Genomic DNA, 24,955 nt, shown 5'->3' with positions numbered 1-24,955 from the left:
GCTGCCAGCTCCAACGTGCTGTAGAACATTCCAACACAATATTGTGCCTGGCTGTATCTTTGTCATGTATGTCTGCTATGTTGACATTTTGTATCCAAGTCAGTCATCTTTTTTGTAGAGGATCTTGGTGTATTTTGTTCCCATGGCGAGTGTGAACTGCTGATTGGCTCCTGCTGATTGGCTTCGGTAAAGTAGTTTGCTGAATCGTTTGAGTCTGTGTGAATATTGTATACAGTTCGTAGATAGAAACATCACCTTTTTGTCATTTAGTGCACTGAAGCTGTTGGGGTGAACTGCCATTTTCAAGTGTTTTCTCTTGTTTATGCTGCTTATTTCTTTATTTTTGTGACATTACTTAACATGTAATAGTGCCAAACCGGACCAGGGGACAGGGAAAGAGGGAGAGCAAAGGAAAAGAAATGGAACAGAAATAGGTTGTTGAGCCAGTTATTCCTTTAACTCTCAGCAGTGATGATTTCATGAGCTTCTTTATTAATAAAATTGTTTCTATTAGAGAGAAGATTGATGGAGTCCTTCCCACTATTATCAGTGATGTATCATCAAGTACAGCAGCTTTAGAAGTATCTTTAGAACCTGATTTGTATTTAGACGGCTTCTGCCCAGTTGATCTCTCTGAACTAACAACAGCAATAGTCTCTTCTAAACCATCAACTTGTGTTTTAGACCCAATCCCAACCAGACTGTTCAAGGAGGTTTTCCCATTAATTGACACTTCCATATTGGATTTGATCAATCTGTCTTTGTTGACAGGATATGTACCTCAGACTTTTAAGGTTGCTGTAATTAAACCTTTACTTAAAAAACCTACTCTTGATTCAGAGGTGTTGGCTCATTATAGACCTATATCCAATCTCCCTTTTATGTCTAAAGTTCTTAAAAAAATAGTTGCAGCTCAGCTTTGTGATACTCTGACATGTGCGCTCAATTCCACGTTGACTGGGATGTACAAAGGAAACGTGCTTGGATTGATGCGTGCGCACAGATACATACAGCCGGATATCTGTGTGCGCAGGAGGGTTTTGGGTTTGAGCGTACGCCATGTTTCAGTAGGAAATCCACACAAGTCTTTGTACATGAGGCCCCAGGTGATCATCATGTTCATGTTCTCTGAACTATGAGGGGTTGTTGGTTTTCCTCTTCAGAAGTGAGGGCAAAGTCAGTAAAGTGTGTGTGAAGTCTTTGTTGTATCAGCTCCAGTTGGTCAGATCAGTTTATTTACAGACTTTAACTAATCATATGCACAAGAGCAACTCATTCAGAGTATCAGAAAATAATATTTGATTATTTATTTCACAAACTCTTAAAAAGCAATCCCCTAAGCCTCTTAAGATGAAATGGTAAATGGACTGTACTTATTATGGGGTAAGAAATCGGTCAAAAAGAAACGTGCATCCGTGCAAGTAATCCGCGCATATTTGGGAAATGTGTGCGTCTTTGGTTGTAGTTGAGCATAACATAAATATGTGCAATCTCTAAAAATGAGTCCATCTGTGTTTATAATGGGTTGTGTTTTGATATTTGTCAAAATGCGAATTGAAAAGTTACGAATTCAAAAGTTACGAATACGAATTTCTCAAGTGCAGGAAAGGGGACAAAAATACGTCATCGCTGACGTCATCACGTCACAGGCATCACCAGCAGAAGAAAATTCGATCACCCCATCAGCGCGGCCGGTGATACTAGAACATATTTTGACTTTGACCAGTGCGGACTCTATATTACTCTATATTTACTATACTATACTATACTAGTAAATATTTACTGGATTGCGTTTGTGATTTAAAGCATGACACAACAAGGGGCTTCAGCAGTGGATGAACCTGTAAGTTAAAGATATTTTCCCATTATTTTTTGTGTATGAAATGCGCTGCGAATAAACTTAAAGCTGTACGTCGTCCTCCTGTTCAGCAATCGTAGTTTATTAGGATAGGCTATACATTTGATTTCGCATGCACTTGTCAACTTAATCCTACCATTACTTGTCACAATTTCCCCTCTTATGTAGGATTTAAGTGGTTACCACCATGAACTACCTCACCTACCTAGATAAACATGCCAAGTTTATTCACAGCGCATTTCATACACAAAAAATAATGGGAAAATATCTTTAACTTACAGGTTCATCCGCTGCTGAAGCCCCTTGTTGTGTCATGCTTTAAATCACAAACACAATCCAGTAAATATTTACTAGTATAGTATAGTATAGTAAATATAGAGTAATATAGAGTCCGCACTGTGGTCGAAGTCAAAATATGTTCTAGTATCACCGGCCGCGCTGATGGGGTGATCGAATTTTCTTCTGCTGGTGATGCCTGTGACGTGATGACGTCAGCGATGATGTATTTTTGTCCCCTTTCCTGCACTTGAGAAATTCGTATTCGTAACTTTTGAATTCGTAACTTTTCAATTCGCATTTTGACAAATATCAAAACACAACCCATTATAAACACAGATGGACTCATTTTTAGAGATTGCACATATTTATGTTATGCTCAACTACAACCAAAGACGCACACATTTCCCAAATATGCGCGGCTTACTTGCACGGATGCACGTTTCTTTTTGATCGATTTCTTACCCCATAACTTATCAAGTGCTATACTAGTCTGGCTGCCCACCTAAAGAGCTTTTACAGTACAAGCCACTGCATCTCAGAACCAAACATCGATCAACAAGGGGTCCGAGAAAGATGGGAGTCAAAGCAGCAACCTTTAAAATACCTTCCCCCTGAGCTGCAGGAGAAAGGTATTTGCCCCAGGTGGTAAAACCCAAACTTGTTTAGACATTTTTTTTCACAAATGAATACTAACTTCGAGAAATTCTCATTAATTTCTACTATTTTTTCATCAGCCACTGCTCAAACAGGAGGAAATGATGCACATGTTGGAGTATCTTCAGTATTTGGCTGGAGGAATGTATATGTGGGGATAAAAAAAGGATTCTGTGTGTTCCTGATGATTAAACAGGCCAACGATGGAGATAAATGTGTGAGGATTGGATTGGAATTATTCTCAAATTTCACAACAAAATTTTGTTGTGCAGCAAGAATAAACTGACACGAGTCGAGGGTTCAAAGGGAATTTGGCTCTCCATGAAACTTGCTCAATTTAATTTGGCCTGAAATGTGCACACATTGTTTCCTGCGTCTGCTTTTGTGGTTCAGAATTTTCTCTTTCTGCTGTGCATGTACTGATAACAAACGTCCCGGTGATGACGGAGTTGACGGGCCTGTTTGCTGAGGCAGAGGCCCCGCCCACATACCTGTTGGCTTTGATAGGCGCAGCTCTGACAAACGAGTCATCACTCAGGTGTGGCACTGCTCCCTGCAACACTGAGGAACACAGCTCCAGCTCCAAGGCCTGTCATCTGGTGGTAGGATTTCATTTTCAGAGTGAACTAGGGCCTTTTTTGCAGATCTGCGTGTTTGAAAGCAGATTGGAGGAGTTCTCTGAGGAGCACACAGGAGCAGCTTGTTAGAGATTCCACAGCACAGGTGTGTTTCATTTGAAATCTGTCTCCTGCCTTTTCCTTTCTTCTCATTTGGAGGTGGTGGACATATATGAGCTTAATGTAATGTTTTGTTCAAGCCCAGTTTGTTGTTGATAGATCTTTATATGTGGCAGAGGAAGCCAAATGTGTGGTTGAGGATTTCAGGAGGAAATGAGGACCCAGATATAACTACACCAAACGTAAAGAGAAAAACATTTTTTTCTGTAGTGTATCATGTGATTACATGTGGCTGCCTGCCACCAGTTAGAAACTGCCAGAATCTGGTCTAACTTCTATAAACTGCAGACTGGAATTTCAACAAGGACTGCTTCCTCTTCCAGGCTGTTTCTCACCTGCTGACTGAGAGCAGGGAATGCTTTTGTCTTTCCCTCTCCATCTGTTGACTGGGTTTCACCTTAGATCTTTTTTTTTTTTGATGAATGTGACTATTATTGTATATCATTCAATGCAGAGCTGCTCAGAAATTGGAAATGAATTCTAAACTAGATCACAGCAGCCAAAAACTGAAGCTAAAGTTAGTTGTCTCAATTAAGCTACTTTTTTTTTTTTATCTTGATCACACATAATTAACAGTATGTAAATGTTCCACACTAGGAAAGCATTATCACCTTTGGCTAAAGACTTTCATTTAATCGGCACACTTGCACATTGAAGTGATTTTGGGTGGTGAAAAAAATCCTTTTCATATTCCTACTCAGTGTAAGACCGGTAATGCTATCAGTAGCACCAGTAACCTCTCACTTTGAAATGAAGACGACTTTCAGTCTGCTTGAACATGTAATATTTCTACTTTTGGTTTACCTCCACAGTGCTGCATTTTGCCATGAGCTGCAGCTTTCCCTGACGTTCATCTCTCACTATGCAAAGCTTTCCTCATTACATTGCACCCATGGACCCACAGGTGTGTCCACCCACTGCCAGCAGCAGCCAGTCAGTCATCAGCTGTCTGGACAAATCCCCCGCCAGCACATTCAAACCAGGCCACTCACGGAACAGCAGCACTGGCTCATCCAAACAGTCAAAGCAGGCAAGAAAAGCTCATATTGGTGTAAAATGAACCAATTTTAAAAAAATCTATCTCTGTTTAGTTTTGAGTTGTGTGTATTCATGAGAGATTTAAGCATTTATCTTTTTCCCAAGTGTTTTACTTTCTTTCATAAAGAAATCTCAAATTAAGAGTGAGTATGTCCAGAGGTAGATGAAAGAGAAAAGACTGACTCGCATCTAAGATTAAAAGCTTTCTGTAATCTGGGACAGCTCGTAACTATGGAAACGTTTTTTTTTTTTGTTTTTGCCAGTCTCGTCACTGGGAGGTGATGGATGACTTGCAGAACTTTGAAGGTTGTTCAGTTCCCGGCTCCTCTCTGGACCTGAGTATCCCCGGGATCTGTGAGGGCTATTTGATGAAGAGGAGGAAGTACCCCCTTAAAGGCTGGCACAAGGTGAGGGCAAAATCCCTATCAAATAAATGCTCATATTTTAAGATCTTTTCATTGAGCATAGGCTTTTATCCAAAGCAGTTTACACATGAGGACTGACACTGAAGCTGCAGCACAGCCAGAAACTGTGGTGAAAGTATTAAGTTTTAAATCCATGTAAAAGGGAAACTAGGTGTGAGTTGGGTGTGTTGGAGGAAGAAGCATTCTCAGAGGTTCTTTAAGGGTGCTTAAGATGGCAATTCTTTGTTTCTTTGTGAATTATATGCTTCCACAGTTAAAGCAACATTTTTAGTAAACCCTTTTAAGTTCAAGTGAGGGCAACGCTTTGAAAAAAGGTCTCTTTGATTTTAATTTTGAATCCATATTAGTGGAGTTGAGGCAAATTTAGACATACTTTGTCCAGCTCCCTAACCCAACCCTAAACTAGCAGTGTAGACTGGCATCAATCCAAAACCCAAGCTGGTTCAGTTTGCAGGAACATAAAACACAGCAAAGCAAAAAGAAGTGTTTCACATCCTTTGCCAAAAAAAAAAAAAAATAGGCAAATTTATTTGTAGAGTACTATTGGTACACAAGGCCATTCAAAGTGCTTTACAAATAAACACTTAAAGCTGCTGATTGTACATCAGAGGAAGATGAATCATTTTATCTCTAACACTTCATTATGTGTTCCCCTCAGAGGTACTTCCAGTTGGAAAGAGGAATTCTCAAGTACTCCAAGACACAGCAAGATGTGAGTCATCAACAGAATAGTGTTTTATTTTTATCGGATATTAGAAAGGAGGTACAGAAAACGAGCTGCACTCTGCTGCTGTGTTGCAGATCCAGAGGGGGAAGCTCCATGGCTCTCTGGATGTCAGCCTGGCCGTCATGTCTGTGAACAAGAAGTCCAAACGCATAGACCTGGATGCAGGAGACAACCTCTACCACATGAAGGTGAGCACATACAGGAGCTGTTATCTGAGGGATTCCAAACTGACGGCAGAGGATTTCTCAAGTTTAAAGCAGGTTTCTGGATGTTCTTTAGGCTACATTTACACTGTCAGTTAAATGTTACCCAATTTTTTTTTTTTTTTTTTTTTTTTTGCTCTCATGTGACACAGATCGGATATGTTTTTTGACCATGTAAATAGGACAAGGACGCATGCATTCGGATATTTTGAGATCGGATACAGGCCTCCTTCATATGTGGAAATGTATCAGATACGAATCGGATATGTGACGATGCGACTGCCGTGTGAACAGGCAGATCGGATATTCTTACACATTGTGTTCCACACGTCAACTTCGGAGGACGTTCTGTAGCTCATCAGCTCGTGGAAGCTGTATGTACCGATGCCACAGCTCGTCTCGCACGACTTGGCAGAAGTTGTTTCCAATCAGGCACACTGATGCGTTGCTAATGCCAAATAGGTGAGCCAATGTGCGATAGCCTGCACCAAAGAGCGACACCGACACGCATTTTCAGTGGAATCGCCCTTCGATATGTGGTGTCTTGGTAGGAGAAGAATGGGGACAAACTCTCGCACAGCATATCAAAAGTTTGTCGGCTCATTCTAAAATTGCTGACCCGCTGCTCTTCATCAAAGCCCGCCACAACATTCTCCCAGCAGTCCTGGGATCGGTCTCGCAGCCAGACGCTCCTCTGAACAGCTGAGGAGGCAATAATGGCCCTTTTCCTCCTTCTCTCCTTAAAATCCTGCCAATGTTGGGCAAACTTCTCATGTACCGCAACACTAGCATCACACCGATGTCAACGTCGTCCCTTTGCCTCAGCAGCAGAGTTTGGTAAACACTGAAGTAGGCATGCGCCATGTTTCAGGTGATAGGCAAGTGTAATCGCGTGAATCAGATATGAGTCACATTATTAAAGTATGTGTAACCACACGTTAAAAAATCGGATTTAGGCAAAAAAATCAGATCTGGGCATCAAGACTTGCAGTGTAAATGTAGCCTTAGTGTTCAGTTAAACGGACATTTACTATAATTCCCAATGTCTCAGTTCCACTGTCCTCTTTTGTTCTCTCCCTTTCTCCTTGTTAGGCAAAGAGCAGTGACATCTTCTACATATGGTTGACCAAGCTGTGCGCCCACCGTGTTTTTCGAAAAAATGAAGCAATGAGTGTTCATCGTGGAGTGCTTCATGCTCTTTCCTTGGGCCAGAGCTCGCTCTCCCAGCAGAGCAGAGCAACGGTGAGTCCAGATTGCTGTTTCAGTAAAATGTCACCTACTTTTTTTTTTTTTTTTTTTTTTCTACCCCAAACCTAAACTTGTTTGCTGATGTCGTCCCACTGAGTAGCAGTTTTCATTTCCTTCATAAAAACAGGATCCCAGATAGTTAGGGACACGTTGCTACATCCTTACGATCCAACACAGCAGCCTGTGGTTCATCCTGCCTTTGTGAGCCTGATGCATTTAAAGAGAGCACTTCATAATATACACATGTTGTACATGTTGTTAAAGTGGAAAGCTTTAGTCTCCACATTGGGTTAAATTTCTTTCCCCATATCGAAACGGAGCTGAACCTTGAGACGCTGGTAAAATGTGACTTCAGCCATAACAGACCAAGCAGAGATGAAGTACAAAGACATGGAATCGGCGGTATACTGATCTTGCTCTGATTATTGGCGTCATGGTCATGGTTTCACCCTCAGTGTCTTATTTAAATTTCACAATCTGAGTAGGCATACACATGGCCTCTGTTTTGTAACATGTCCAAGTTTCTCTCATGACATGTCATGTCTTTTCAATGACTTCAATCCTTATTTTTGGTTCCAGCCTCCTCAATATAGCTCAGCATCTGTATACCATCCAGAGGTGGCAAGCCCTGCCCCGGTCCCCTCTCATCCAGGTGTGACCAGCAAGGTGTCAGCCTGGCTGCAGCAGACCCATGATATTGATGCTACCTCCAGCGGTGAGGGCTACATGTAATGTGTATCCACAAAGGGAAGCTTGGTTGGCAACCATGTTTCCTCCTAATGTACAATAGGGAATCCAGCCCATAAACATGTTGCTTCTATCCTAAATGAAGACTAACCGGTCTGTTCTCTCCTTCTCTGACTGGTGATTACTTTCAGACCTGTTACGTTGTCAGGCAGAGCTGACGGAACTGGCTCAGCTAATACAGAGGCTCCACTGGTTGGAAGGAGGCCTGCCAATCACAAACACGGACCTGGAGATGCGAATCAGCATGCAGGTGAGGAAGAACTCTGGTCCTCTTTCCAGTGAAAAATGGATCATTTATTTGAATCCTTCACATTTATAGATGTAAGCTAATGTTCAGGGTAGGGATCCCTAACTCTAACCCTAGAATGTTTGTCTACCTCCACCTCTCTTTAAAGAACCTGTCCCTAGAGAAACCCAAAAGAAAGACGGGGAAGGTCTTGGGCCACTCCAGGACTTTGTCTCGTGTTGAAGCCATGGGGGGAATGGTAAGAGTTTTAAATGTGCTCAATCATTATTTAGCATGACGGAGAGAATATACGCTCATTGAAAGATGTGGTTTTTTTTTTGTTTGTTTTTTTTTTTGTGGAAACTTAACCAAGACTTTTAACCTCGGTCCTTAATTCTGTCATTTTCCTGGTAAAAGGTGAATCTACATGATGGAGAAATTCTAAATATTTGATATTATTGGATATGTTAAAGTTGCTTTGTGTGGTAGTCCTGGAAATGTTAAAGCTTTAAAGCATAGCTTTGGTACACATTGATGTTATTGGTGTCAAGGAATCTTAAAGCATCAATTCTTAATGTAACAATGCAAATTACAAGGCTCAGTGGTACAGACGGCGTATCAGTTGCTCCTTAGTGTCTACTCCTAAACTGCTGTTATACCCAACAAAATGTCTAGAATCATCAATGAATGGATATGAAAGGCCCCGCCTGTACTCATCACCAGTGTTTGAGGGGAAACCAGTAGAATATAGTGTAGATTATAATGTGACACTTGGGGCGAGTCATCCTTTTCTTCAGGAAGGTGTTGGTAACTGTGCAGGTGTATGCTTTATTAAAGTGACACTCATTAAGCTTTTTGGCTCCTCCTACAGGTATAGGATGTAACACCACTGCGATTAACATTTCTGTGTGAGCCTTGAACTTGTACAGCCATACACATGATTTATTTATGCTTTGTTCCAGAAGAGGTAACAAAGAATCTATCAAAAGCCCACAGGGCTAGGTAACAGTTGCACATTTCTGTATCTCAGCCCCTAGGCGCAAACAAAGGGTGGTGTACTTTGAAACTAGGTTATTTTGACTTGTTTTGAAGTTCAAACTTTTCTAGTGTTACCCTAAAATGAAGCATTGCAATTGTTTTTTTTTTTTTGTTTGTTTTTTTTACAGTAAACATCTATTTCTGTCTGTAGATTGATCAAATCCATTCCAGCAGCTCTCAGTACTCACAACAACTTTTGTAGTCTGTGGTCTCCAAAGTATTCTAGAGCCAAAATGCTAGCATGTGAGAGCCCCCAACGACAGCAGTCCAGTGCCTCTGCCCCAGGGTTGTACAAAATTCTGTCTTGAATTGAGAATGACCCCTAAATTCCCATTCAATTTGAATTGAGATTGCAAACAGGAAGCAGAATTGCAGGATGTAGAATTGGAATTCCATTAAATTCAAAGAATTTCATGATACATAATTGAGGTGTATTTAACAGTATGTCCAGAGGTAGAGGCTTTACAGTACATATTACATATGATTACAATATGAATAATTGTATTTACCAAAACTGTTTAATTTGATTACTTGGAAATGAAGATATTGCTAATTATTCAATATTAAGAATGTGTGCATAATGAGTGTCTCTACTTCCATTTGGAAGAAAAATGTATGTTAAAAGTATCACATTCTCACTGATGTGAGAAGAAGGAATTTCTCTGAATTGCAATGAATTCGATTCCACTTCCTGTAGGGCGGAGTCAATTCAAATTCTTTTCTTGACTTGAATTCTTTACAATTTTGTACAACCCTGCTCTGCACACTGTTGTAGCACAACTAATCAGGCAATCAACATGACGACAAGGTAGGCAGGTGTTACTACGGTAAAACATGTAGGCCTGATATATATTATTGGAATAAACCATCCAATAATGTAAACTGTTGGCTGTTCTCTTAATTTGGAAGTAACTCCATGATTGGATAAGATGGGATTCAGTCTGCAAGTTACAAACTGGAATGAAATCTAAATGAGATTTAGTGAGTCCCATCTTTGACGAAGACATCATATGCTCCACTTAATGTTAACTCTCATTTTTGACATCTTCCTCCTCTTCTCTACTTTTCCTGGAATATCTGTTTGTTTTTTTTACACTGAACAAAATGAGAATAGCTCAACAAACGGGTATTATATTAACCTAGTTTCGTTAATTATTTGATTAAAATTCTCATCTGGGACCTAAGAATATTCCAATATGTGATTAGATTTAGTTATTTTAATTTTACAAATAATTATCCAGCTGACATAAATGTTTGAAATCCACTAAGTGAGATTACTGAACTGCCCAGCAAAGAACCCTGTTCTTAACAAAGCTGAACCTGAGCAACAGGAGAACTCTTTATCTAAAGGTGAATACATTTTACTTTTTTAAAAGGGAAAACACTCATAGTTGAGCTCCCATTATGCTAACAATGACAACTTTTAACTCATTTAATTAAAAAGTTTGACACGCTTTCAAAGAAACAGAAAGTTCCAAAAGACAAGACGAGGGTTGTCTCCTGCCTGGGATGAGATGCAGTGCATTTTTTTTTATTTATTTTTTTGGCTGACAGCGGAATTTAATGAGACTTCCAGTTGAAGTATTTTAGGGGAGAGTGTGCTCTGTCAATCTAATGGTCTTTGGTTTGATTTTCTGTCTTCACTGCTCCGTGACATATCCTCAAGTGACTTACTGCACCCTAAACTACACCCATTGCCTTTATTCTTGTGTACTTGGGACCAAATAGTGGGCCTCACCTTTTTAAAGGGCTTTTTGGGGGTCAAAACATGGTTTTATGGTTAATGTTGACTTTAAGGTTTAAGCTGTGGTGGTTGGGGTAAGGGGCTAGTAAATGATTTATGCCAATGGAGAATCACCACAAAGATTAAAAAATACACCTTGTTATATGGCACCTTGAGTCTTAAGCAAGACTTAAGATGCAGTGCAGTCCATTAACAGTGTTGACTGTTCAGGTTGCACGCTTGCAAGAAAAAGATTCTAGAAAGTAACTACTCTCATAATGGTGTCGGATTTAAAAAAAATGCCCTACCGATGTGAAATGTTATTGAAGGACGGTTCACTGTCCCACAACTATTAAAAATGATGCATCTGATAAATCCTTTAGCATATAGACTCATCAAGGGGTTGGAATGGTGGAAGAGTGGTTTAAGCTAGTTTAGCTTTGGTTTATAAATATGTAGGATCATTCTTATTCTGTGGTCCTACGTAGTTCACATCAAGTCACCTGAGTACCAACTGCAGCTCAGGTTTGGGGGCGTCTGTTCAGTCCATCCCAGACTACGTCTATTCTCAGTTGTCAAACCCTCAAGTCACCTCACCCGAGGGCAAGAAGCTCCATCAGGACATCTGCACCGTTTCTCAGAGGGGTAAGGGTTTCCCAGCTTTTCTATTTTATTTTTGATGATTTAAGATTGTTGTGTGTGTATATATATATATAAAAAAAAAAGTAACAATATTCACACCATTTGTGCATGCTAAATAACATTTATCAAAGTCAGCAATGTCATTGAGAGATTGGATTGACTGTTTCTTAGCAGGATTCAGTTTTTTTTTTTTTTTTTTTTTTTTTTTTCCTTTTGTTGTATCGGTTCATCAACTGAAATCAGCCACTGGTTTTAAAATAAAAAAACTAAATTGCATGGATATTGTGTTGCAGTCCACACTTCTCTGAAGTCCATTCATGAAGTTTTAACCTTGGAAAGGGAGAGGGTGAGGCAGGCTTGGACCGGCCCAGACCTGAGACAGAGCACGTCCCAGCAGCTTGCCACTCTCTGCAGCACCATGTCTGAGGTAACACTCACACCCAAAGCTGAAAAAAACTCCATTCAATCACAACTAGACTCGGTCTTTTATGACATCCTTTTCCTTTGAGTTTTGGGGCTTATTATTAGCACAGAGTATTGGTATCTACCTGTAAGATCTGCACAAACAGGGAGGATCTGGCCTCATTGTTTCTGTGTGAAACCGTTGAGCAGGTTTGGGCTGTTTCTGGGTAGGACATGCACATCGCAGTTAAGACATGAGGGAACACACCTCAGGACGTCTCTCCCTCTTTGCACACTCACACGTGGATAAAGATTGTTGTCTCGCACTAAGACAGCAGTTGTGAGCTGAGGGCGAGTTGGTTTCCTGCTGAGACGGTTTTCAGGAACTCCTTTGGCTTGGTGTTGGCTTGGTGTTGTAGGAGATCCCATCTCAACTTGTTTCCTGTAAATGTGGTGCATGTTTGAAGCATTCTCATTTTCTGTGATTTGGGCTTTACTTTTGTTGGTTTCCTGGCAGCTAGCTATCGACTTGTGTTAAGTTTGAGCAACAAGTCGGAGGTTTCCAAGAAGTTGTGATCTTGAGTGACTATTTTGAATGAACCAATTATTAGATATAGACATAAATAACTAATGCATTGTTTAGGATAGTTTTAACTGAGGCTTTGTCCAATGTACTTAAAAGTTAAAAATGTAACTATATGTAAAACACTTTGAACAAAGCAGTAGTGGGGCTGCATCATGAGGCATGGAGTTATACACAGCACATGATACAACGCATTTAAACTGAATATTTGTGTGAGCCTCTCCTCCTGTGGTAACATGAATCTCTCACTTGGTGTAAAACTAAAGTGGCTTGTCAAAATATTTTAGACTATTTGTTTTCCGCTAAATCTTTACACATCCAACATGATGCAGTAGAAAGCCTTTGTTGTCATATATTTATTTATGAATTTTAGAGGGGGGAAAAACGGGTAGAGGATTGAGATGGTGCTAATAATTCCCACCTGTGCTGAGTGGTGTGGAGTCTGCTGGGCATCCCATTCATTTACTGTTTCTTCTGCATTTGTCCTGCATGGCTTGTGTGTGTGCGTGCATGTAGCTTGACATTCAGTCCCATCTGACCAAAGTCCACTCATTTTCCCTGTCCTCTGACTCTACTGAAGAATCCTTCTGCACCGTCTGTCCAGATCAGGTGTGTACTGTGTGTTTTAGTCCTGCTTTCAGTCATTTGCATTAATTTTCATTGTGTAATCGCAATTCTGAAATGTGTCCCAAAATCACTGATGGCTTGCACAAGCTTATTTTGGAAAAACAAGTTTTTGCAAATGAATGACAGTTGTATGAGTGGTGGTTGGTGTCGCTGACCTTACTCACTCGGTTTGGAGAATTCCACTTAGAACCCAGTTAGAACTTCAGTTGAGTGCATCTGCTCTCTGCTATGTCTGTTCATAGTGTGGACACTTGAATGTTAAAAATGCGGCTTTGGTCCAAATCTTCTTACTGCTTTGCTTTGGGCTTCCATGCAGAGGACACCATCTATGAGTCGTCACAGTTTTCGTGCGCCCTCAGTGGCTGAATCCATGGCAGAGTACTTTGATGCCAGTGAGGTAATAGTGTGCGAGACCTCATCAGAGGCTGAGGCTTCAGATGAGTCGGGCCTGAGTGACATCACCACCACCAGTAACTCAGAGCCTGAAGAGGGACACTGTGAGTGTTTTTGTTTTTTACCAGAACCACCACTGTGATAGTAAGATTGATTCCAATGAAAATAAAAGCAGACCGGGGAACTAACATTCTTCTCCCTTCTTTTAGCCACTGCTACCCTGAACTACAGAGCCAGTCTGAGGAGCACAGCTGACAGATCCAGCATTGTGCTTACCGATACTGGTAGCGTATCTACGTCAAAATTATGTGGCAGTTATACAAGTGAGGAAAAAATAGTTAAGTGTTTTTAGCTAGTCCAGTGATGCTGGACCATGCAGCCAATCAGATCTGTATATACACTGGATCAATAAACAGATTTGAGGTACACATGTTGTGTCACTGGCTCCATAGGGCAGCTGTGCCCACATGTTCATGAAAATGACCCAAAACATTCTCATTTTCATTTGGGATGTGGTTTGTTTCTTTTTTTTCTTGAGGTAATTAAGCATCCTTGAATACCCAGCATTTTTGTGTTGCTCCAATCCAGGTCGTCGCACTACCCTCCCCTCCCCAGGAGCAGACAACAGCCACATTGGCATTATGAACATCCTGTACAATAACATTGGAAATGACCTGTCCAGAATCTCCATGCCAGTGGCTCTAAATGAGCCAGTGTCTTTGCTTCAGAGACTTAGTGAAGAGCTAGAGTACTCTGAGCTGCTGGATATTGCCAACCGTACTGATGATCCTTATGAGAGAATGGTGAGTTTGGTTCACTTTAAATCTTAAAAGGTTGGAGCTGAGATAAAATTGAGCCAGGTACAAGTTTCATTTAAAGATTGAGAAGAACTGTACATGTTTCTAGGTTTATGTAGGAGCTTTTTCCATCTCTGGTTATGCCTGGGCATCCTGGAGAAATCGCTATAAACCCTTCAACCCTGTCCTTGGAGAAACGTATGAGAATCAAAGAGAAGACAGAGGATTCCATTATGTCAGCGAGCAGGTAACCATTAATGAGGACATACTAATTCAATATCTGTTTAAGAACAGACTGCAATGCTGTGCTATGTTGGTAGGTCAGCCATCACCCACCCATCTCTGCCTGCCACGCACACTCAGAAAACTTCACTTTCTGGCAAGGTAGGAGCAGTTTATTTATTTCTGAATGATGGATTCATCTGATCTGCATTGAGTGAATATGCCACTGTTTCTGTTCTTGAAGATCAGAGATGGAAGAACAAGTTTTGGGGAAAATCGGTAGAGATAATCTCTTCAGGATTGGTCAATGTTGCCCTCCCCAAGTGAGTCACTGTTGGTATTAACTACACTAGTCATATGATAATGCAGGTAATGGAGTCTTATGGTTGAGAAGTTTAGCTGTAGCATGTATAACCACATCAATGTTTTCATGCAAGCATAATTATCCAGGTATGCACACACCACCACACGGTCTCAGCACGAATCTCAGACTCTGTTTCTCTGACATATCGACATGGATGGAAGCCCTTCACCTCCAACTGAACCTCTCTAAAACTGAACTGCTCGTCTTTCCAGCCAAACCAACCATACACCACAGCATCTGCATCCAAACTGAATCCCTATCTCTTGCTCCATCAAAGGCAGCTAGAAACTTGGGTGTCATGATTGATGACCAACTAACCCTTAAAGATCACGTTGCCTCCGTTGCTCGATCAATGCCACTTTGCATTGTTAAAGATAAGAAAGATCAGGCCATACCTAACCCAACACTCCACCCAGCTCCTGGTGCAGTCTATGCTCATCTCCCGCCTTGACTGCTGCAACGCTCTCCTAACTGGTCTCCCAGCCTGTGCTGTGAAACCTCTGCAGATGGTCCAGAACACGGCGGTGCATCTGGTCTTCGATCAGCCTAAAAGAGCACACATCACCCCTCTGTTCATTGAGCTCCACTGGCTACCCTTAGCCGCCCGCATCAAATTCAAGTCCCTGATGTTAGCCTACAGAGTGCTAAATGGAACGGCTCCCATTTACTTGAATGCTCTCGCAAAGGCTTACGTCACAACTCGGTCACTCCGGTCGTCACAGGATTGTCGTCTAGCAGTGCTTATACCACACTGAAGACAATCCAGACTCTTTACATGTGTCGTTCCACGATGGTGGAATGACCTGCCGAGCACTACCAGAACAGGGACGTCCCTGAATATCTTCAAGAAACTCTTGAAGACCCAGCTCTTCAGAGAGTATCTCCTATCCTGCACTGACCCTGTGCTTCCCTACCCCGCCACTGCACTTTATCTTTCTGTACTTCCCTCTATGTCTGCACTCTATCTCTACCCTGTCCCCTCTGACAGTCTGACTGGTGGTTTCCTTCTATGTAGCTCATTTTTATTGTTAGCTTTGATGTTTGCTGTAATGTTAGATTTGTTTTTTTCATTTGTAAGTTGCTTTGGATAAAAGCTTCTGCTAAATGCATGAACATACAAGTAAAGGCCCAGATCATCGATGCATCTGTCCAGTATTTTGGCTGTTTGTCCACCTGCTTTAGATGCAGGTGGACAAAACGTTGCAGGGGTATACATGACCAGGTCCATTGAACTAGTAAGAACAATAATGTTGTAAAAATGTACAGCAAGCAACTGAGCAGATGGCTGTTAGCTGCACATGGTCTCCAAGACCAACCTAAATATGTCAAATAGGAAATGTAACAAAGAAATGTCTTTTTATACTTTTGCTTTATGACAGTAAACAGCAGGTAGCTTCCCTCCTGGTATGTTTACACCTTTTAGAAGAAATCCATCTCATGAAGTATAAAGGCAAACCAAAATAACAGTCTAAAAAATGGAGCCATGGGAATTTTTCTGATACCGTTTTGATGAGCATGTTTTTGATATACTATGATCGTGCTGTGCAAGTTCCCTGTAACATGTATTATCTGCATAACGTTCAGGTCATTTTCTACTGGAGTTGTTCAGTATCACACTTGTCCAGGATTGGGTGCACATTTTGAGGGAGATGAACAAAAAAAGTCAGCAAAAATTCACAAAAGGATTTAACAAGCAATATTATTATTATTATTATTTATTTATTTATTTTTGTTATATGCAGGTACGGGGATCACTATGAATGGAACAAGGCAGTGACCTGTATCCACAACGTGTTGAGTCAGCAGCGCTGGTTGGAGCACTATGGCGAGGTGGTCATCAGAAACACGGAGAGTGATGTGTGCACCTGCAAGATCACCTTTGTCAAGGTTAAGAGCGCAGTCATTTCTTTCTGGGGTAGCCAATCCCTCTTCAAGCTGTCACTGCTCTTTCAAATGGAAGCCCATCTCATGCACATAGACACTTGTATTTGTCCCCTGCTTCATTGGATTTCCATTTTCCAGTCTCGCTACTGGAGCTCAGACAACAGCAAGAATGAGGTGCAGGGTGTGGTTCTGGATCGGACTGGAGAGGTGGTCCATCGTTTTGGAGGCCTCTGGCATGAAGGCATCTTCTGTGACACTCTGCCGACACCAAAGTGCATCTGGAAACCCAGTGAGTAGCAGTGCTTTAAATCTGTCCTGAAATGTCCTCACAAAATACTGTACTATCATTGCAGTTATAGATTATTATTTTACTTTTGATATATACAATGCCAAACTACAACATAAGTCATCTCAGGGCATTTTAAAGGTACAGTACAATCATAAACCAATGAATTGTAATCAAATTAAAATCCAGATTATTTAAATCGCAAAGTGAACAAAGATAAGGACACCAACAAATCCCACTAAAACTTCTTTCATTTAATCCGCTCATCGTGAGCTTGTATCAACTAACGGTTAACAGCTGTTAACCTCTATTATAGTCTGCAAATAGTTGATTTATTACAATTGTAAATGGAATCACATGACCGCCAAAAAGTTTTGGGAAACACTGTTGTTTCTGTTCAGATGTGCAGCCTGATGATCACTTCCAGTTCTATGGCTTCTCCCGTTACGCCAGAGAACTGAATGAACTGACTGCAGACCTGAAAGCTGTCCTCCCACCCACAGATGCACGATTCAGACCAGACCAGAGGTGCAAACCACAACTGATACTTTATTTGGAAGAATTTTTTCCCAAAGCACTTCTTTGACCCCACTTGTTGATTTCTGACTGTAACAGTGCCCCCTTTTCCTCAGGCTCCTAGAGGAAGGGAAAGTGGCAGAAGCAGACAAGACAAAGGATGGGGTGGAAGAAAAGCAGAGGGAAAGAAGGAAGGAGATGGCTAAGAGAGGAGAGGAGCACATCCCCAGGTTTTTCAAGTAAGTACATTTAACATTATTGGTAAGAGGGTTATGGCAATATTTTTAAAGGATAATTCCTGTGGTATGGGTGGATAGATGCTAGCTATTTGCCGATCAAATTTATTTATCCATTTTCTTTTACAGCAAAGCCCTTGATGATGCTGGAAGAGAGGTGTGGCTGTATAATGGAACCTACTGGAAGCTCCGCAAAGACCCAGGCTTTGCCAAGACTGAAAATCTAGACTTGTGGTAGAACAATAGCCTTAATGTCATAGTCAAATGAAACCAAGCTAGAGCACCTATGAACGTGATGAAGAGGAATGATTTATATGTAGTCCACTTTATGTAAACATTAAATGTAATCATCTTGGATCAGCAAGCACACTGACTTAGAGATGCGGTACTGCTTTTACTGTGAGGATGTTGGGCATAAAGGTTTTTAGAAGCATGAATGAACCTTGTGGTTATATGCATGCATACATTTTTATTATTGAAGGGGTGGGGTTGTATGCAATTTGGAGGTGACATGCCATTAAGGAACCAATGAAGACTTATTTGAACAAAGGCTGATATTATTCCTTCCATTTGCCTTCCTCTTCCTCAATTGGAAACATAAATTATAATCATTTAATGTTAAAAAGCTAATATTAGCTTCCACTATGCTAAACCCTTAATGACTACTCTTTTACAAAATTACTGGTCAAATCTTCTAGTTTCAGTTGCTATAGAAGTATCTATCCGTATGTTGGGATGAATGACAGATCACATGTAACTGTGTCAGTTTTAATGTGTTTCCTTTCTTCTAATCATTCTTATGGATCAATGGGTTGATGGGTGAACTGTCCAGCTTTCTGTCTCGGTAGGTCCTATTGTATAAACTTGTCACAGTAGGTGTGAAAAATATTTCTCATTTTTGGTTGATGCACATGGGGATGCCATTTTTATTGAATGTCTGTACGTCGATGTTAGCCTACTTACCTTCATGTCACTGGAATGAGCTGAAAAGCCCGACTTGTGTCAGGCTCTTTTGTTCTCACTTGATGCAATTTCTATTGATGTCACTTATGGATATTTTTTTTTTTTTTTTTTTTTTTTTTTTTTCCCCTTGAAATAAAAGTTTCCATAATCATCTGTTTAGTGATTTTAATTTATTTTTTACAAATTTAAAAAAAAAAAAAAAAACCTGTTGCTTACTGAGGCTTTAGATAGTTCTGTTTAAATTCAATTAAGTTTTATTTATATAGCGTCAAATTACAACAAATGTCATCTCAAGGCACTTAGTGATGGTGTAGTTCAATTCATTGTAATCATAATCAAATCCAATTAATTCAAAAATTAGTCCATTCATACAGAGCCAATAACCACAATAATGGTTATTGGCTGAGGAATTACAGTAACACATGGTTATGGAGGCCCCGGGGGGGACCCAGGACACGTTGGAGAGACTATGTTTCTCGGCTGGCCTGGGAACGCCTCGGGGTCCCCCCAGAAGAGCTGGAGGAAGTGGCCGGGGACAGGGACGTCTGGGTCTCTCTGCTCAAGCTGCTGCCCCCGCGACCCGATCCCCGGACCAGCGGCAGATAATGGATGGTTATGGTATATTTTGTCTGAATTTAGAAGCAGACGGTTCTGAGTCATCCAGAGGTCTGTTTCACAAAGCAGGTTTAGTGGAAACTCTAAGCTCTCGGTCAGTTACCGTAGTAACAGACTCTCTGAACCTAACCTGGTCGGGACCAGGTTTTACTCAGTGAACCTGGAGTTTCTCTCTGTCTCCGCCCTCTTTCAGCCATTTGATTTCCTCATTTATTCAGTCAGCAGAGCGAGTTCTTCTACTTCTAAAAGTCCATCAGGCACAGCAGGAGGCGACTGTTTCCACCAACATGTCCTTTAGACAACGATCCCGGGGATGAAGGAGCAGCATTACTGCGCAGAGAATTAAATATTCATCAGGAGATGGTTATCATAGATGTTTTAGCATTTCCAGGCAATTATCTTTTTGAGCGGCACCATCAGAATTTTGTTGGGACAAAAGAAAAAATGACATAAGACAAATACATATTTGTATGAATAGGCTTAAAAAATATATCTATAGGCCTATTATATTTTATAAAGGCCCTTGTGTGTTGGGGGTGGACTCCCTCCAGGGACTCCCTCAGCCACTGGCCTCCAATATTCTGCTTAGGGCCAGCTGCTCTGCCTCCGTCAGAGGTGGCGGTTTTACGGGCATCTGCCTTCTTTCTGTTGGCTCAGTAGAAGTCTGTGTTAGTGTAAATAGGCTTAATTATTTAACAGAACATGATATAGATGAGAAGACATTTATGTGTGTGAGAACAGCATTATGTTGGGGATAAAACAGCTGCACAGTGAAATAGCCACTTAATATTTATTTTACAGTGTAAAACATGATCAGAATGAGCCTCCATGCTGAGGTCTCACCTGTTTGAACAATGTTTTTAGATTTCATCTTAAACTGCTGCCAAGAGCGCTTCTCCCCTGCGGGATTGCACCTAAATGAAATAAATGAATGGGCTACCATTCAAGCAGTTTCCCTGTAATATTATTGTGATTGCAAAGGACTACATTTAAACTTACACTTTTGCTGCTGCAACGGTGTTGCACTTATTTCTAAAAACGTATTGAAACTCGCCGTATGAGCGCATTAAGATTTCCAATTTGAGTTCGGGTTAAAAACGTAGCCCTCATCTTCCCCGTTGCCATGGTGACTCGTTGAATCGGGGCTCCTTTGATGCTGGCTTTTTAAAGTTGTGGTGCACGCGCTAAACTCAAGGTGAAACTTGACTAAACTAACTCAAATCAGCGTTTCTGGAACCGAAAACTCTTGGATTGGGTTCTGTGGGGAGAGCAGGGCCTTGATACTGCTCGAACCACATATTGTTGAGGATCAGAATGTCTCTGTCTAGGCGATGAAGTGTAGTAGCAATGTCAGACAGTGGTGCCTGACAGAGATTGGGTTTGGGCCACATACACACAGAATGAGGTCATTGGGCATTTCCGTGCATGCTGTCATGTACATGTCTCTGTGTCGTTCTGATCAATAAATTCTCCATAAGAGGCTGCAAAGGTGCGTCCGACTCCTTTTTCTCCACAACATAACGGTGACCCCGGCTTCATGAATTTACCTTCCGGGACCCCGCTGAGTGAGTCCTCTGTGCCCCGGCAGCTGAGATCAGCTGGCCTGCAGGCATGTTTTCTTCAAACTATTTAAAGCGGCAGATGTCTGCTGTAGAGGTTCAGTGTGACGGCTTCTGGGGTTCCTTCAAATTAAGAACACAGGAGAAGGTGGTGGGCTCGCCCTGTAGCCTCTTATTTCCCCTGCACAGGGGGGCTGCTGAAATTATTTAAAGGAAACTGTTGAGCATAGAAGTGCTGAGTGTTTGAATTAGGACAATAATTGGGCAAATAGCAGCTTGTGAGATGTGTTTGTGAAGCAGGTGGCTGTGAAGGAAGCCAGCCGTGCTGTGCTGTGATGTGAGTGCACTGTATATTTTAGTAATTATGAAGGACTAGTCGCTCAGCCCCGCAGGGAATAAGTCGATGAGCTTAAAGTGGAATCATGGATACGCTTTCGGAGCGGGCAGGGTGTAGTCAGAGGACATGAAGCATTCGCTCATGGTGATGTCTTGGTGCCAAGGGCCAACCTTTAGTGCACAGAAGGGCGATTACCCACGGGTCAAGGCACACACTAGTTATTAATTATATGTGGAAATTATTTTCACTAGTCAAGGAGCAGACGGATACTGATGATTGACTTGAGAACAGAAAATGTTTGAAGGTGGAATCAACACTCAAGAAAACTCTGAAAATATATTCCAGTTCTATAAGGGGCATGTTTTAATATATGTGTTTATATCATTTTATATCTGCTTAGAACTCTGGAGTTATTTTAGACAGTATAAAACATTTTGAGAAGGGAATTCAAATTGGATCATGAACTGGCCACAGGAGATATTATAAGAGGTCACAGGGGAGGCTGATAAAGTGCACGTCAGCTACTTCTGATTCCCTGAATAAACCACAAGGCTTTTAAAAAGAAATATTTTAAATCTCATATATAGTCTATGGCAATATCTCCTGAATAATAATTAAATTTTTTTTTTTTAAAATAACTGACTGACTGACTTGGTGTGAGTGTAAACCGGTTTGATTGTACTACCTGTGCTGCTGTGTGTGGATCTGAAAAAGGTGAAAATCAAGGTTCCAACTCAGTCAATCCCTGACTCTCTTTATCCTTTTCACTGCTTATTATATAATTAAAGCACACATATAGACTTTATAAGACTAGTCAGGTGGAACTTTTGTTTTCTTTTTCTGTTTCTGTACATTCTTTTATGGGGGAGCAACATTCGTGACAAAAGATACGGTCCCACCTAAACTCTTCCTCTTTTTTTCTGATGTTCGGTGAGGAAAGGTGAGCTCCCATTTTGTCACTTATATTTGTCATTTTATTTTGTCCATGTTGCTCCATGTTTTACTTATTTGTGCTAATGTTTGCGTCTTTGTAATCGCGGCTATTTTTTTCTGATGTTCGGTGAGGAAAGGTTGGAAAATAAAGACCTTCGAAAGAGCAGCGGTGTGGTCTCCATTCGTTCTAACCTTAGAATATCTTTTGGAACTGTAAGGAAACCCAAACATGACTGTACAGATTAGACTGAAGGACACAGCAGCGAGGCAAACAACCCCCAGCCCTCCCTCCTCACCAGACCCTTTACTCCACATCACCCAAGGTCTCAAAAGGATGTCTCTATCCCAGCCAGGACTCCAGCGACCACCATCAACCGAGAAACGCAGGGCACCCCCTCCTCCTCCTCTTACATCATCTGTCCTGGCAGAGCAGGACACAGGCGGGGGGGTGTGTGTGTGTGTGTGTGTGTGTGTGTGTGTGTGTGCAGGATGTTCAAGGAGCAGCACAACATCCAGAGTTCAAAACAAAGATAGTACTGATACCATGCCATGATGTGTTCAGGGTCCCTGCTATAGAAGTCCGACTACTGACAGCTGTTCTGAGAACAAGCTGGGGCCCAATAGGATTCCTGTATTAGTTAGTAAAAGAAGGAATGGAAAACAGTCAACCTGCTGGGTGAATCTATCTAATCTGTTATCAGTACCACGTACAACTCAGAATACATCAGAGACCAGTCTAAACTCCACAAAGCTAGCCTTACTTAATATTAGATCTCTGTCCAATAAGTCACTGTTAGTTAATGACTTCATAATTTCACACAATTTAGATTTTCTTTTTCTGACAGAAACATGGTTAACAGAGAGCACAAGTGCTACTGCTCTTAATGAAGCAGCTCCCCCAAACTTTAGTTTTATGGATAAATGCCGAAATGGTAAGAAAGGTGGTGGTGAAGCTGCCTTATTTAAAGATACATTCCAGTGTAAAGAGATCTCATTTGGTGAATTCACTTCTTTTGAATATCTGAGTTTTATTTTAAAGGGTGTTCCTAAAATCCTGTTCTTAATCATTTACAGATCTCCAGGATACTGTGCAAGTTTTATTGATGATTTTTCTGAATTATTGTCTGTTATTTCAACTGATTTTAACCATTTTATCTTGACCGGGGATTTTAACATTCACATGAATAATATACGGATGGTAATGCCAAAGAATTTTCTTCTGTGCTGGACATGTTTGGTTTGTGGCAACATGTAACAGAATCTACCCACCTTTGAGGTCACATTCTGGACCTGCTCATTTCTAAAGGTGTTGATATTTCTTCTGTTGTGGTTATTGATTTGGCCTTGTCTGACCATTTTTGTATTTTATTTGATTTATTGATCACTCAGAATGTTACGAGAGGTACATTAATGAGAAAACAAGTGCTCAGTTTAGGGAGGCCATAGCTATGTTACCAACAATGAGCGCAGAGTCGGTGGAAGGACTGCTGGATCATTTCAACTTAAACATTTTTTTGAATGTAATGGAAGCCGTTGCACCGATAAGAATCAAGAGCACCTTGATCAAACAGAAAACCCCATGGAGAAACACCACTACGGTCAAAAACCTGAAAAGAGAATGCAGGAGAGCTGAACGTAAATGGAGGAAAACAAAGCTTCAGATTCATTCGGTAGTCGTTTTAGAACACTAATTATACAGTATGGCCATTACATCATTCTCCCCACTCATAATTGAGCGATTTCATCATTTTTGACCAGGGTTGCATTTACTCACCCAGTGTTTTGATTTTTTTTTCATTTTTCACAGCAACAGGCTTTTCTTTGAGAACATAAAGAGGTGTCATACTTCCCCTTGTTGAGCCTACATCAATAAGTTCAAACGATTTACTAAATATTCTGAAGTATTGAGCCCAAAATGATGAAAGCAACCACCAAGTGCAGGTTTTGGCATGTTTTTATTTGAAAACCTTGTTTCTGCTAATGAGGTTCCATCAAGTGTTAATTTACAGCTCAAGAAGCTCAGCTTTCACTCAGACACACCGTCACCACAAAGTGCCTCAGGTCTTCTGATGTGTGGTGACTGTTAACACATCATTGCACAACTTCAGTCTCTTTACATTGTGTGAGCTGAGATGAGGTGGGATGAATGTTGATCCAGAGTGTGCAGACTTTGAAGACCACCCCTCCTCACATGTTGGTGCTCATCCTGGTCTGGCTGTTGGCTGGGGTCAATTCCCCCTGGCTGCCCTCCCTGGGTGGAGACTAAGAAGGAGAGACAACACCACTGAGACACTAACAATGCTAAAAGCTCCATTGGTATTTTGGTAAACTCACTATTAATACAAATGAGGCAAGCCATACACCATGTGAACAGTAAGCTTCTTCAAGCTAAGAGAGGGCTAATGTTTTCCCTTTTATTTCCCATCCCGTTTTATGGTGATGGCTAAGCATGTTCAACAGGCCTAACACCAACCGGGGGGAAGTTTTTCTTCTCTGTTTCACCTTAACATGGATCTGGTTGCGCAGCACAGCAGCACGGAGGATCATGGCTTTGGCTCTTCTCTGGAACTCTTTGCCCATGTGGAGGGATTTCTCAAACGTGGTGCTCCTCTGGTCCACATCCCTTGCGTACAGAATCTGTAATGGTGCCATTTCTAGTAAGTAAGAATGTCAGTAAGAAAAAACTCAATGCT

The 24,955-nt window shown here is 41.2% G+C and overlaps 2 protein-coding genes across 5 annotated transcripts in view; one reads left to right on the top strand and one right to left on the bottom strand.

The window, feature by feature from the left end:
- Positions 1-3,301: 3,301 nt before the first annotated feature.
- On the top strand, positions 3,302-18,969 carry LOC142372171 (oxysterol-binding protein-related protein 6-like). Of its 4 annotated transcripts, none has more exons than XM_075455014.1 (23): positions 3,302-3,514; positions 4,341-4,558; positions 4,830-4,973; positions 5,650-5,703; positions 5,793-5,906; positions 7,014-7,163; positions 7,749-7,884; positions 8,048-8,166; positions 8,312-8,401; positions 11,392-11,548; positions 11,839-11,972; positions 13,047-13,139; positions 13,474-13,654; positions 13,760-13,834; positions 14,139-14,353; positions 14,457-14,594; positions 14,668-14,731; positions 14,814-14,892; positions 16,676-16,820; positions 16,956-17,106; positions 17,505-17,631; positions 17,736-17,858; positions 17,985-18,969. In XM_075455014.1, exons 2-23 carry the CDS (start codon positions 4,391-4,393, stop codon positions 18,091-18,093), a joined length of 2,766 nt encoding a protein of 921 aa, XP_075311129.1. In that variant the 5' UTR covers positions 3,302-3,514; positions 4,341-4,390; the 3' UTR covers positions 18,094-18,969. The 4 variants fall into 4 exon arrangements, with proteins under 4 accessions (XP_075311129.1, XP_075311128.1, XP_075311130.1 ...); XM_075455013.1 differs by having other exon boundaries at positions 13,760-13,873; XM_075455016.1 differs by having other exon boundaries at positions 3,422-3,514; positions 4,433-4,558; positions 13,760-13,873.
- Positions 18,970-24,198: 5,229 nt separating this feature from the next.
- gps1 (G protein pathway suppressor 1) overlaps positions 24,199-24,955 on the bottom strand; it is a 65,740-nt gene continuing 64,983 nt past the window's right edge. Inside the window, exons 13-14 of the mRNA XM_075454952.1 lie at positions 24,765-24,899; positions 24,199-24,524 (exon numbers count right to left, since the gene is read on the bottom strand). Coding sequence (XP_075311067.1) covers positions 24,450-24,524; positions 24,765-24,899 — 210 coding nt within the window. The 3' untranslated portion in view covers positions 24,199-24,449. The remainder of the gene's footprint in view (positions 24,525-24,764; positions 24,900-24,955) is intronic.

The sequence above is a fragment of the Odontesthes bonariensis genome, chromosome 21 (genome assembly GCF_027942865.1).
Source record: "Odontesthes bonariensis isolate fOdoBon6 chromosome 21, fOdoBon6.hap1, whole genome shotgun sequence".
NCBI lineage: Eukaryota > Metazoa > Chordata > Actinopteri > Atheriniformes > Atherinopsidae > Odontesthes > Odontesthes bonariensis.
Note: the sequence above shows the minus strand (reverse complement) of the source record. Positions and strands in the feature narration are given on the sequence as shown.

Bases quoted from the DNA above. Each gene is read 5' to 3' on its own strand.
- LOC142372171 (XM_075455013.1), top strand. From the start codon at position 4,391: ATGCAAAGCTTTCCTCATTACATTGCACCCATGGACCCACAGGTGTGT. The intron at 8,402-11,391 runs GTAAGAGTTTTA...GGTCCTACGTAG, and splicing joins TTGAAGCCATGGGGGGAATG to TTCACATCAAGTCACCTGAG. The intron at 14,732-14,813 runs GTAGGAGCAGTT...CTGTTCTTGAAG, and splicing joins AAACTTCACTTTCTGGCAAG to ATCAGAGATGGAAGAACAAG.